The following is a 13,067-nucleotide window of genomic DNA, read 5'->3' on the forward strand; positions in this document are numbered from 1 at the left end:
TTCAACCAATCACAGTCAGGATATTCTTGTCTTGCACCGGCCCTCAACCCATTCTCATTTCTTATAGGTGATACCTGCTAAGCGCTCCCCGCCTACCCAGAGACAGGGAGGAACCTGGAAAATCCTCACGTGAGGTGAAGCGCAGGCGAGTAGGTGAGTGATCGTGGTGGGTCGAGAATCGCTCCAGGACTTCAGACCTGGACTTAGACAAGGTTGACTGCTTATGAGCAGTTGGAGCTTGGGAAGGCACTTCCCTTTCTGAGGCCCAGTGTCCCTCGCTGTAAAAATAGGGATAGAAATGCCTAAGCTGGCGCACCTGTACAGCGCGCTGCTGCGAGCGCCTCTGTCGCTCTGTCCCTCTCCTGAGTGTGAGAGTGTCCCCCAAGCCAGCTCTGAGCGTGACTGCTCACTGTACACCTCTTCCCCAGCGCCAAAAGCGAGCCACTTTCCTCGCTTTTCCTTTCCCTCTGGACTTCCCAGTTCGCCTCCTAGAAGCAAGGACAGAGCAATGAAGATGCGCCTTTGCTCCTTGCTCAACACCTGTCTATCAGCTGCCTGCTGTGTGTCAGGCGCTGCGCTGAGCCCCTGTTGGCGTTGGTAAATAAGACAGATGGGAGATGTAGAGCTTACAGTTTAGTGGGAGATGCAGACAGAACGCAGGTAAACAACGCGAACAAATAAGTCAACTGCGATACACACACTTCCTATCCCTTTTCCGTAGTTATTTTTCTCTTTAGCATTTCACACTACCGTACCATCTGTTTTCCATCTTGATCTTGCTTAATAACTGTTTCTCACCCTAAGATATGAGCTCAGTGAGTGCAAGGATTTCTGTTTCTTCACTGCTATATCCCCAGCACTGAGAACAGTGCCTGGCACATAGTAAATATGTTTAGTGAATGCGTGTATAACAGAAACAAATAGAGTGCCTTATAGAGAATGAGGAGGGGAAGGTTCAGGGAGGGCCTCAGAAGGGAGGTGACCTTTAAAACCAAGGCCTGCGGGGTGGGAAAAGTCATCCAGCCTGAGGCAACATGTGTCAAGGCCTGGATTAAAGGTGGTGCCTCTTGAACTGAAAAGATAGAGCTCAGAGGACGCATGAACCAACTCTTTAAAATTCATGACTGACGTGGCCAACTTTTCTGCTAATTTCCAAAATAGCAGAGAAAGTGGGACTGTTAAAACGTGGAGAAGTCCTACAGTCATCGTTCACACCTGTAATCCCAACACTTTGGGAGACCTAGGTGGGAGGGGCCACTTGAGGCCAGGAGTTTGAGATCAGCCTGGGCAACATGGTGAGACCTCCTCTCTAAAAATAATAAAAAAAAATTAGCGAGGCGTGATGGCACACACCTATAGATCTAGGTACTCAGGAGGCTGAGATGGGAGGATCACTTGGGCCTCGGAGATCGAGTCTGCAGTGAGCTGTGATCCTACCACTGCACTCCAACCTGGGCAACACAGCAAGACCCTGTCTCAAAAAAAAAAAAAAAAAAAAGGCCGGGCGTGGTGGCTCACGCCTATAATCCCAGCACTTTGGGAGGCCGAGGCAGGTGGATCACGAGGTCAGGAGATCAGACCATCCTGGCTAACACAGTGAAACCCCGTCTCTACTAAAAATACAAAAAATTAGCTGGGCGTGGTGGTGGGCGCCTGTAGTCCCAGCTACTCGGAAGGCTGAGGCAAGAGAATGATGTGAACCCGGGAGGCCGAGCTGGCAGTGAGCTGAGATCGCACCACTGCACTCCAGCCTGGGCAACAGAGCGAGACTCTTGTCTCAAAAAAAAAAAAAAAAAAAAAGAAATCAGCATAAAGAGGGGACCAGACCTCATTCACTCATAATGCATACCTGGTCCATAGCATGCAATAAAAATGAATTGGGTTGATATAACACCTTGTAGTCTATGAGGCTCTGTGAAGGTAGGAACAATGACCTGTTTACCTCTGTTGCCTCCCAACACCTAGCTCCCAGATTGTATCTGTAAACTGAATGAGCAGTCATAGGGAACCTTCCATATGCCCGGCTATGCTTGGTGGTAGAATACAGAAAGAATAAGATACCACCCTTTTTTTTTTTTTTTTTTTTTTTTTTTTTTTTTGAGACAGAGTCTCACTCTGTCACCCAGGCTGGAGTGCAGTGGCGCAATCTCAGCTCACTGCAGCCTCCACCTTCCGGGTTCACGCCATTCTCCTGCCTCAGCCTCCCGAGTAGCTGGGACTACGGGTGCCCACCACCATGCCCGGCTCATTTTTTTGTTTTTGTATTTTTAGTAGAGACGGGGTTTCACCGTGTTAGCCAGGATGGTCTTGATCTCCTAACCTCGTGATCCACCCACCTTGGCCTCCCAAAGTGCTGGGATTACAGGAATGAGCCACCGCACCCAGCCGAGGCAGCGGAGATTCTTAAATTTAGGAAAGGGGCCCTATTGTCCTTAACAACTGAGAGTGAGAAAACTCTAGCCAGTCAAACAGCCTCACTGAAGTTGGATTTGCATATATGCTACATGCAGACGCAGGTAGCAAGAAGAAAACAAACTCACATCTGACTCATCAGCAAGCCAGCCATTGTGAACATGCATAGATGCCCTTCACAGAGGTCCCCACAGGAGGACCTGTCTCTACTCAAAATACAAAACCTAGCCGGGCATTGTGTTGGGCGCCTGTTTCCCAGCTACTTGGGTGGCTGAAGCAGGAGAATCGCTTGAGCCCAGGAGGCAGAGGTTGCAGTGAGTCAAGATCATGCTACTGTACTCCAACCTGGCAACCTGGGCAACAGAGTGAGACTCTGTCTCAAAAAAGAAAAAAAAAAAAAAAAAAGAAAGAAAGAAAAGAAAAAGAAAAGTGTTTATGAGCAGCTTTTATGAGCAGGGATGGACCAAGTGCATGGAGTGCTCACAGGAGGGAGTGAAGCCAGGCAGGCCTTCACCTGCACCTGTTTTTCTCTCTTCACTGTCCCTCCATCTCCAGACTCATATCTAGACCTGTTTAATCCAACTCACAACTGGATTTTGTACTTGGATGCTCCACAGGCACTCAGCATACCTCAAACCAAACTCTTCTTCTTTCCCTTAAAACTCAACTTCTTCTTGAGCCTTCTGTCTACCCAAAACCCAAGCCAGATCCGAGGGGTTGGATGTCCCTTCTACCCCTCTGTCCCCCCCACACTCCCTCACATCTAGTCAGTCTCAGTGTTCTGTTAATTTCCTCTTCAGTATTTCTCTCATTGACCCCTGCCTTCTCATTGTGCCTGAAGCTGCAGGTCTAAGTCCTCATATCATCTCACCTGGACCATCACAACCTTCTTCTGTTTCCTGTGATTGAAGAATGATATGTTTTGAAACCAGACATGCCAGAGTTAAAACCCTGGTTGCCACCATTTTAGAAGCTGTATGAAACTCTGGGCAAAGCTGAACTGTAGTGGTTAGGATTGCAAACAAAGGTGGCAAAACTAGGGGAAAAAGGAAATATCACCTAGGGGAAGTGCAGTTATCAGGAAGGGACACAGGTGGCTTCTGGAATGCTGGCAAGGTTCTTTTTACTTGACTGAGTAGTAGTTACACAGGTGTTCTTTTATATTTTTAATTAATTTTTTGTAATGAGTTGTAGGTATATATTTTACTTTATCATTTAAAACATTTTAGGGCCAGACATGGTGGCTCATGCCTGTAATCTCAGCACTTTGGGAGACTGAGATGAGAAGATCACTTGAGGCCAGGAGTTCGAGACCAGACTGGCAACATAGTGAGACCCTGTCTCTACAAAATGTAAGTAAAAAAAATTAGCCAGGTATGGTGGTGCACACCTGTAGTCCCAGCTACTCGGGAGACTGAGGCAGGAGGATTGCTTGAGCCCAGGAGGTTGAGGCTGCAGTGAGCTGTGATCGTGCCACTGCTCTCCAGCCTGGGCAACAGAGTGAGACCTCATCTCAGCAAAACAAAACAAAACAAAAAATATCTTTTAAAATTCAATGAGACTTTTCTGTGTAAAGTGTCAGCTGGCACTCAGAGCACAGGAACAGATCAGGAAACCTTGGTTACCAGCTCTGATTGTTATGTCCTTTCTTCCATATGCCAAGCTATGCTTGGTGATAGAATACAAAAGGAATAAGACACCCTCCTGTGCTCAAGGGGGTCCCACCCTGCTAAACCTTCCTGAAGTCATAGAGCTTATGAGAAGTAGAACCAGGTTTCCTGAAGCCAAACCCTTTCCTCTAGTAAAGAAAGATTCACTTCACACGAGGGATTGTCCTTCTAAAACCAACGATAGTAAGTGGTTAACGCTCCCCACCAGACAGCACACTCCTTGGCTGATCCATCTCCATCCCCAGTGCTTGCACAGAGCCTGGCACCTGCAGGCTTTGGAGAATGTGAGGAATAGAGGAGACCAGAGAATAACCCCCATGTTTTCCCTCTCTCAGGCTGGCCAAGGAGCAGGGCCTGCGCCCGTGGTCTCATAGAGCCTGGCCTGTTCTGGAAGAGCACCCAGTTGTTCCTTCTAGGCTGCCCAAGCCCCATTGATGATGGCTGAGAGGGAAGAGGACGACGACACTGAGGAAGCCTGGATGCAGCTACGGCCCACAGAACCCTTGCCCTCCCAGTGCTGCGGCAGTGGCTGCTCACCCTGTGTGTTTGACCTCTATCACCGAGATCTGGCAAGGTGGGAGGCAGCCCGAGCCAGCAAGGACAGGAGCCTGCTGCGTGGGCCAGAGTCACAGGTGAGAGAGGCTGCTTCTCGATATGAGCACCAGGGCAACAGAATCTACTTGCCTTGGCCCTGCAAAGCACACCTCTAGGAAGCCTTCCCTGACTGTACAGCAGAAGAAGAGTATGCATAACAGAAGCAAACAGATCTAGGCTCAAAGCCCAGCCCTGAAGCAAACTTATTAGCAGCTGTGTGATTTGAGGCAGAGTTTAAGCCTTAGTTTCCCCATCTGTAAAATGAGGCTCAATGTTTGTGATGTGTAGCACAGAGCTTGACATCCATTTCACTTAACTATATTTATTGAGGACCTATTATATACCAGGCCCTGTGAAATAGTGAGGATTTGAGAGTGAGCATGACAGCCACAGTCCTTGTCCTTATGGACTAAACTAGCTATAGTTTATTCTAGGTAAATAAAGGATGTTAGGGCTGATATTTCTTCTTCTCTGGCCCTTACTGACTTCTTCCTCCTTAACTCCTCCGGGACTTCATAGTCTGGACTAAGCAGTGTAGCCCTTTATTGTAATGTTTGGAAGGGTTCACAGTTATAGATGTCAGAACACTGGACTTCACCCCCTGTATAACACAGATAGGGAAACTGAGGACCTATTCCTTCTGACACTGTGCATAGGTTTTGTTTTGAATCTGGCCCTGTCTTGGTCTCCCGCATCTGAACAGTCTTCCCATTTTCTGTGTCCCTCCTGACTAATGTGGAGTAGAGGTGTCTCCCATTTCTACCTCTCTCAATGCCATCTGGCATCGTAATCACTTTTTTTTTTCTTTTTTGTAGAGATGGAATCTCGCTTTGTTGCCAGGGCTGGTCTCGAACTCTTGGTCTCAAGTGATCCTCCCGCCTCAGCCTCCCAAAGTGATGGGATTACAGGCGTAAGCCACCTTGCCTGGCCATCATCACTTTTTGACCAACCATTCCCCATTCTTGTGGCTCAAACTAGACCAAAGCTTAGTCATTTTTACACGTGTTGTTCTTAAGCTATAGATCATACATCCTGAACAAATGCAGTTGTTTTTCTTATCTTTTCTTTTCCTTTCTTTTTTTTTGAGATGGAGTTTTGCTCTTGTTGCCCAGGCTGGGGTGCAGTGGCGCTATCTTGGTTCACTGCAACCTCCGCCTCCCAGGTTCAAGCGATTCTCCTGCCTCAGCCTTCCAAGTAGCTGGGATTACAGGCATGTGCCACCACACCTGACTAATTTTACGTTTTTAGTACAGATGGGGTTTCACCATGTTGGCCAGGCTGGTCTTGAACTCCTGAACTTAGGTGATCCACCTGCCTCAGCCTTCCAAAGTACTGGGATTAGAGGCATGAGCCACCACACCTGGCCTTGCAGTTGTTTCTCTGAACCCCAAAACAACATGACATTATTATTATTATTATTATTATTATTATTATTAAGGCAGAGTCTCACATTATTATTATTATTATTGAGGCAGAGTCTCACTCCATCACCCAGGCTGGAGTACAGTGGCATGATCTCAGCTCACTGAAACCTCTGCCTCCCAAGTTCAAGCAATTCTCCTGCCTCAGCCTCCTGAGTACCTGGGATTACAGGCACCTACTACCATGCCCGGCTAATTTTTTTTTGCATTTTTAGCAGAGACAGGGTTTTACCATATTGGTCTCGAACTCCTGACCTCAACTGATCCACCTGCCTCAGCCTCTCAAAGTAGTGGGATTATAGGTGTGAGCCACTGTACCTGGCCATATTTTTGCTTTTTATAAAGATAGAGATGGGGTCTTGCAATATTGCCCAGGCTGGGCTCAAACTCCTGGGCTTAAGCAAACCTCCCATCTTGGCCTCCCAAAGTGCTTGCTGGGATTACAGGCATGCATGACTTTATATTTAGTGTCTCCTTGTATTTCTGCCACTGGAAGGTGGTGATGGGGACTAGAGTGCTCTGGCTTCTGCCAGTGACTGGGGAATGTTTGTGACAACCTCTGTTTCTTTCTTCTCACTGCCCTCCATCTCCACGTGGCTCACCCCTTCACTTCTTTCTGATCTCTGCCCAAATTTCATTTCTCTTCCTAACTCAGGACTACCAGACACCATCTAGATGTACTCTTTTATGTGTATATCGTCCATCTTCTTGCCAAAATATCAGTTCTGGAAGAGAAGGGGCCTCTGTCTTTCTCACTGTTCTATCCTCAGCACCTTGAGTAGTTCCTGGCATTACAGTTGGCACTCATTAAATATTTGCAGATGAATGAATGTGTTTCTCCAAGATCTACTAAGTACCATATCCTGTGTGCTAGGCACAAGGAGGTTGGTAATAAAGATGCCAGGGTACCAGTGCTGAAAAAACTCAGCTTACAGAAGGGGGATAAAGAATCCCAGGGTTACTTGGCCAGGCACGGTGGCTTATGCCTGTAATCCCAGCACTTTGGGAGGCCAAGGCAGGTGGATCACCTAAGCTCAGGAGTTCAAGACCAGCCTGGCCAACATGGTGAAACCCTGTCTCTACTACAAATATAAAAATTAGCCAGGCGTGGTGGCACGTGCCTGTAGTCCCAGCTACTTGGGAGGCTGAGGCATGAGAATTGTTTGAACCAGGAGGTGGAGGTTGCATTGAGCCCAAATTGTACCACTGCACTTCAGCCTGGGCGACAGAGCAACACTCTGTCTCAAAAAAAAAAAAGAAACACAGGGTAGTGATAGAAAGACTCACTAAGGAACTGAGGCCCGGTTCTGCCAGTTAATTGTATGATGTTGGGCATGTCATTTTAGTGTGCTAAACCTCAGTTTTCTCATCTGAAAAACTGGGATGTTAATACTTTATAGGTTGTTATGAGAATTTCATGGGATGAATATGTAAAGCACCTGGCACATGGTAGATGCTCAGTAAATAGTAGCTGTCATCACCTATTATAACACTGGAAATTTAAATGATACCACATTTAAAGTTGCAAACAGAGGTCCAGCATGGTGCCTCACACCTGTAATCCCAGCACTTTGAGAGGCCAAAGTGGGCGGATCACCTGAGGTCAGGAGTTCAAGACCAGCCTGGCCAACATGGTGAAACCACATCACTACTAAAAGTACAAAAATTAGCTGGGTGTGGTGGCACATGTCTGTGATCCCAGTTACCTGGGAGGCTGAGGCATGAGAATCACTTGAATCCGGGAGGCAGAGATTGTAGTGAGCCGAGATCACACCACTGCACTCCAGCCTGGGCAACAGAGCGAGACTCTATCTCAAAAAAAAAAAAAAAATTTGCAAACAGATGGACGCAAACAAACACAAACATTTTGTCAGTCCTATAAAATAGCATATTCCAATTTTTTTAACTTTTAATGAAGCAATAATAATAGGAAAAGATTTTACATTTCCATGGTAACTTACATTTTATAAAATGCTTTTTACATTGTATCTCATCTGACCCTCATGATAACCCTATAAAGTTATCAGGGATGAGTGGCCCTTTTTATAGACTAGGAAACTGAGACCCAGAGGATCAATTGATATGCTGAAGGCCCCACAGGGAGGCAGCAGCTGAGCTGGGGCTAAACCCAGTTCTCCCGACTCCCAGTCCAGTGTTCTTTCCAAAGCACCAGGCAGCTGTGCCAGAGAGTACCCAGGTACTCTGGCTGATGATGAAGAGGTCATCCTGGATGGTGGGTGTGGGAAGGGGCACAGTGGAGACAAGGCCTTGAATGCCAAGCCCAAGAATTTCTGTCAGTTCAGTGATACTGTCAGCACTACCATGGGTAACTGGGGTTCCAGAGTTGGTGCTGCAGGATGGTGCAGGCCCTAAGCTGGGATTGAGGGGTCCCAGGAGTAAATGGAGTATTTTACAGGAAAGAAAGATCTGTGAGTCACAGCGTTCAGAGAAGGCTTCCTGGAGGAGATGCAGGTTGGGGTGGAATGTTAAAGGCAGTGGGCTGAGACTTAGACATGAATTTGAATTTTTGTCTACAGTGTGATTGTGGACAAGTAAGCCAGCATGACTCAACTCAGGCCTCAGTTTCCACATATGTAATACACAGATATTGGGTTAGATATTCTGAGGTCCCATCAACTTATAAATTATGCAAATCTGGATTTTAGCAGCTTTGAAGAATGGGTATGTCTTTTACACATTGGAGATGAATGTTCTGGATAAGAGGGCACTGCTTGAGCAAATAAAGACTCAGAAGTAGGAAGCAGCAGGGTGTTCTTGGGAGGACAAAGAAAAGTCTGGCATTAGATGCCTGGGAGATAAAATGAGGCTTGAGGGTCGTCCACAGCGCCTTTGAGTGGCCAGCTAAGTAAGGAGCCCGCATTTTACCCTGGAGCTGAGGGGAGCCATGGAAGGCTTAAGAGCAGGATAGGCTCAAAGGAAAGCGCTCTGGCATTCTTGGATCCAATTTTGAAAGGGAAGTAAGGTGAGGCTAGTGTCCAGTTTACAGGAAACTTCCCGAGCCAAGACAGCCTCTCCTTGGGGACAGTGGGAAGGATGCTATGGATGCCTGTGTGTCTGTGGAGCCCCGGCCTCTAGCTGTTGAATCTCTTCCTGTTGCAGAGCTGCCCCTCCAAGCTGAACCCAGAGACCTTCGTGGCCTTCTGCATCAGTGCCATGGACAGGCTCACTAAGGACACCTACCGTGTCCGGTTTGCTCTACCCGGGAACAGCCAGCTTGGCCTGCGGCCCGGCCAGCACCTCATCCTACGGTACACTCAGGTAGCGGGAGGACCAAAGCTTCACAGCCCTGCTTTGCTATTTGCTAGCTGCTGGCCTTGACCAACTAGCGTACTCTCCCTTAAGCCTCCATTTGTCATCTTCAAGATAGACATAGTGACACATGACTCAGAGAGTTCTTGGGATTGAACTAGATAATGCATTTTCATAATAAATAATAACACAATCACTTTAATAGCATTTACTATCCAAGGCACAGTTCTGTGTGCTTATAGGCGTGAAATCATTTAACCCTCACAAAATCCTGTGTGGTAGGTGCAGTTATACCCCAGAGGAAATTGAAGTAAGAGAGGTCCAGAAACTTGCCAAGGTCACACAGTTAGGAAATGTTGGAGCCAGGATTTGAAGGCAAGCAGTGTGGCTTTAGAGCTTGTGGTATGAGCCTAATATGATTAGTACCAATTGATAGAATTGAGAATAAAGGGCTTGCCCAGCACTACATAGCTAATAAGTCACGGAGCCAGGATTTAAACCCAGACAGCCTGGCTCCTGAGTTACGCTCTTTACCACTCCTCTGAGGTTCCTACTTCCTCCCAGCCTACTTAGGCACCCTACTCCCACCCCAGTCCCCACCCCTGCCTGCCCAGAGACAAGACCCTTTGGGATGTCCAGGTAGAGTTGTCTGCCAGGCTGTTGGCTCTGTGAATCTGAGGCTCAGTAGAGAGATCTGAGCTGCAGGCATGGGTTTGGGAGTCATTGGCACATAGCTGAGTGGCATTTGGGAAAATGTGTGCATGGAAAGAGAAAGGCTCACAGGACCAAACCCTGGAAACACCAGCATCTACGGTATTGGCAAGAGGAGGAGGAGCCAGCAAAGGAAGCAAGGTGCGGCCAGAGGAGAAGGTGGAAACCAGAAGAGCACTTACTGCTGCTCAGACTCTGGCCACTTGCTTCACACTGGCCCCTGGTGTTTGTGCCCAGCTCCTTCTGGCCTGTGACCTGGCCAGCAGTCCTAGAAGTTCACTATCCCAGTGGGCAGGAGGGGCCACAGGGCAGGTCATGGCCCCAGGCATCCTTCCATCCATGAACCAGAATGCTCAGAACTCCCTGCTTCCAGGCTGGCTCCCCTCCTTCACCCTCTCTGTCCCTGTGGTGACATCCCTAACACACATATCTGACCATGTCACTGTGGGGTGCAGCATGGAGGCAATGTAGCACCCCAGAAGGTATCTGAGGTACCACATCGCCTCCGTAATGATGTCCTAACCCAAGGCCCCAGCTTGCTTTCCCACCATGTTCTTCTCCCTTTGCCAACCCACCCCTGCCCTGGTCTCAGCCTCCTGCTCCACGCCCCATTCCCACCACCCTTCCTGTCCCGATTTGCCCTTGTCAGTGGCTGGCCTATCCTGCAGCACCCACCTCCAGGAGGTTTCCTAGGCTCCCAGAGGAGACTGCGCACTCCCTCTAAAACATACCAGTTTTACCTCTGTTGCAGCAGACGTCATAGTGCTCTGCAGCCAAGCCATGCTCTGTGCTCTGTTCCTTATGTCCCCATTTGTTTCATATGCATTTATTTATTTATTTATTTATATTTTTTGAGACAGAGTCTCACTCTGTCACCCAGGTTGGAGTGCAGTGGCATGATCTCAGCTCACTGCAACCTCCACCTCCCAGGTTCAAGCGATTCTCCTGCCTCAGTCTCCCAAGTAACTGGGACTACAGGCATGCACCACCATGCCCAGCTAATTTTTGTATATTTAGTAGAGATGGGGTTTCACCATGTTGACCAGGATGGTCTGGATCTCTTGACCTCGTGATCTGCCCACTTTGGCCTCCCAGAGTGCTGGGATTACAGATGTGAGCCACCACGCCCAGCCTCATATGCATTTATTAAATATTTCTGTCCAGCCCCCTCATGCTTTTGGTGCATTGAGACAGGGCCTTTTTAATCTTTGCATACCTCAGAGAAGAAAGTTTTGTACATAGAAGGACTTGAGAGAAGACTGCTTAGGGAAGCTTCTGGGAAGCTCTGAAGAACAGTGGTGAGGAACCCAGCTCTGAAGTTAGAGCTGTGATTGAATTTGAGCTGTGCAAGTGACTTCCCTTCTCTAAGCACTGGATTCCTCATTTGGATTGTTGTTTGAGTTAAATGAGATAATGCATATGAAATGCTTGATACATGTATGCATTTAATACACCATGGCTATTACTGTGACTCATGGTGGTTATCCTGACCCTGTTTTTGGTAACATGGAGAGGATTCATGCATGAGACGGGGCTTTAGACCAGGGCCCTTTGAGGATCCTTCCAGTCCTAATGCTTCTGTCAGGTGCTAGTAAGTGTTTAATAAATGTTAGCAGTTGTTTTAGTCTTTATCACTCTGTGGTCGAGAAGAGGTCAGGAAAAATGACAGTCATGTCTCCAAAACAACTCACATCCTCAGTGCACTTTTTGAAACACTCTCCCATCTGTAGTCCCAGAGGAGCCACACAACTGGAATGCAGATAGATGTCCCCATTTTACAAAAGGGGCCACAGGGGATGAGATGATCTACTGGGATCTCACAGCCAGCACATGGCAGTGGATGAGCCCAGTACTCTTTTTTTTCTGTTGCATCTTGCCTGCCTCTCAGTGAGGACCTTTATTTTCACCAGCCTGGCAGAGGAGTTACCTCATAAGGATTTGCAGTTGTTTGTTTGTTTGAGATAGAGTCTTGCTCTATTGCCCAGGCTGGAGTGCAGTAGCATGATCTCAGCTCACTGAAACCTCCACCTCCCGGGTTCAAGTGATTCATGTGACTCAGCCTCCCAGGTAGCTGAGACTACAGGCGTGAGCCACCACACCCAGCTAAATTTTTGTATTTTTAGTAGTGACGGGTTTCACTATGTTGTCCAGGCTGGTCTCAAACTCCTGACCTCAAGTGATCAGCCCACCTCGGCCTCCCAAAGTGTGGGGATTACAGACATGAGCCACCGTGCCCAGCCTTATAAGGGTTTGCTGAATGACTGGCTGACTGACTGCACGCTTCTGTTTCTCAGAGGGATAGTAGATGACTTAGAAATTCAGAGAGCCTATACGCCCATCAGCCCTGCCAACGCAGAAGGATACTTTGAAGTGTTAATTAAGGTGAGTTGACCCTTGAGGATGCTCCAAGATGCCGTGGAGAAGCTATGGGTCTAAGAGTGGAGAGCTAAAGGGAAAATGTGGGAAGGAAACTCAGTGCTGGGAACAACATGGACAAAGGCAATTGGGGAAGTAAGTCCTTTGTCCTGGAACAGAAGGAAGGCATGCCAAGGGAGCAGGATGCAATCTGAGAGGATTAGGCAAGAGGTAGGACGTGGAGGAGCTTATAGACGGGACTAACCTAACATCACCTCTTAGGGGAGGTGGGCAGAACCGGGGCATTTGAGTTGGACCTTGAAGAAGGAGTACAAATTGGCAGTGGCCATAAATGGCATTCTAGGCTGAGGGGATGGTTAACCAAAGGTTGGGAGGGGTGAAATAGAACAAGTCTTCTAGGAACTATACCCAGCCTGAGAGCCAGGAGGAGAGGGTGCTGGTGGAGAAGGCGGGGTGGATGGAGGAATTGGCAGAGATGAGATGAACAAAGTAGGTTGGATGCAAAACACCCTGGAGACCCAAGGAATAGGAAACAAATATATAAGAAGTTGTGGAGGCCCAATTATGTGGAAAGAATAATTAGGTTGAGCTACATGAAATTGCTGATATTCTA

At 47.8% G+C, this 13,067-nt stretch overlaps 1 protein-coding gene across 3 annotated transcripts in view; it reads left to right on the forward strand.

The window, feature by feature from the left end:
- The first annotated feature begins 53 nt into the window (after positions 1-53).
- The window catches only part of LOC100977118 (NADH-cytochrome b5 reductase-like), a 36,592-nt gene continuing 23,578 nt past the window's right edge, over positions 54-13,067 (forward strand). For 2 of the 3 annotated variants that reach the window (XM_063601116.1, XM_003814997.6), the window contains exons 1-5: positions 54-153; positions 3,642-3,764; positions 4,418-4,714; positions 9,218-9,366; positions 12,373-12,460. In XM_063601116.1, coding sequence (XP_063457186.1) covers positions 4,517-4,714; positions 9,218-9,366; positions 12,373-12,460 — 435 coding nt within the window. In that variant the 5' untranslated portion in view covers positions 54-153; positions 3,642-3,764; positions 4,418-4,516. Of the gene's footprint in view, positions 154-3,641; positions 3,765-4,417; positions 4,715-9,217; positions 9,377-12,372; positions 12,461-13,067 lie in introns of all 3 variants that reach the window. The other variant, XM_063601120.1, reaches the window with a different exon arrangement.

Source organism: Pan paniscus, chromosome 1 (genome assembly GCF_029289425.2).
Source record: "Pan paniscus chromosome 1, NHGRI_mPanPan1-v2.0_pri, whole genome shotgun sequence".
Taxonomy (NCBI): Eukaryota; Metazoa; Chordata; class Mammalia; order Primates; family Hominidae; genus Pan; species Pan paniscus.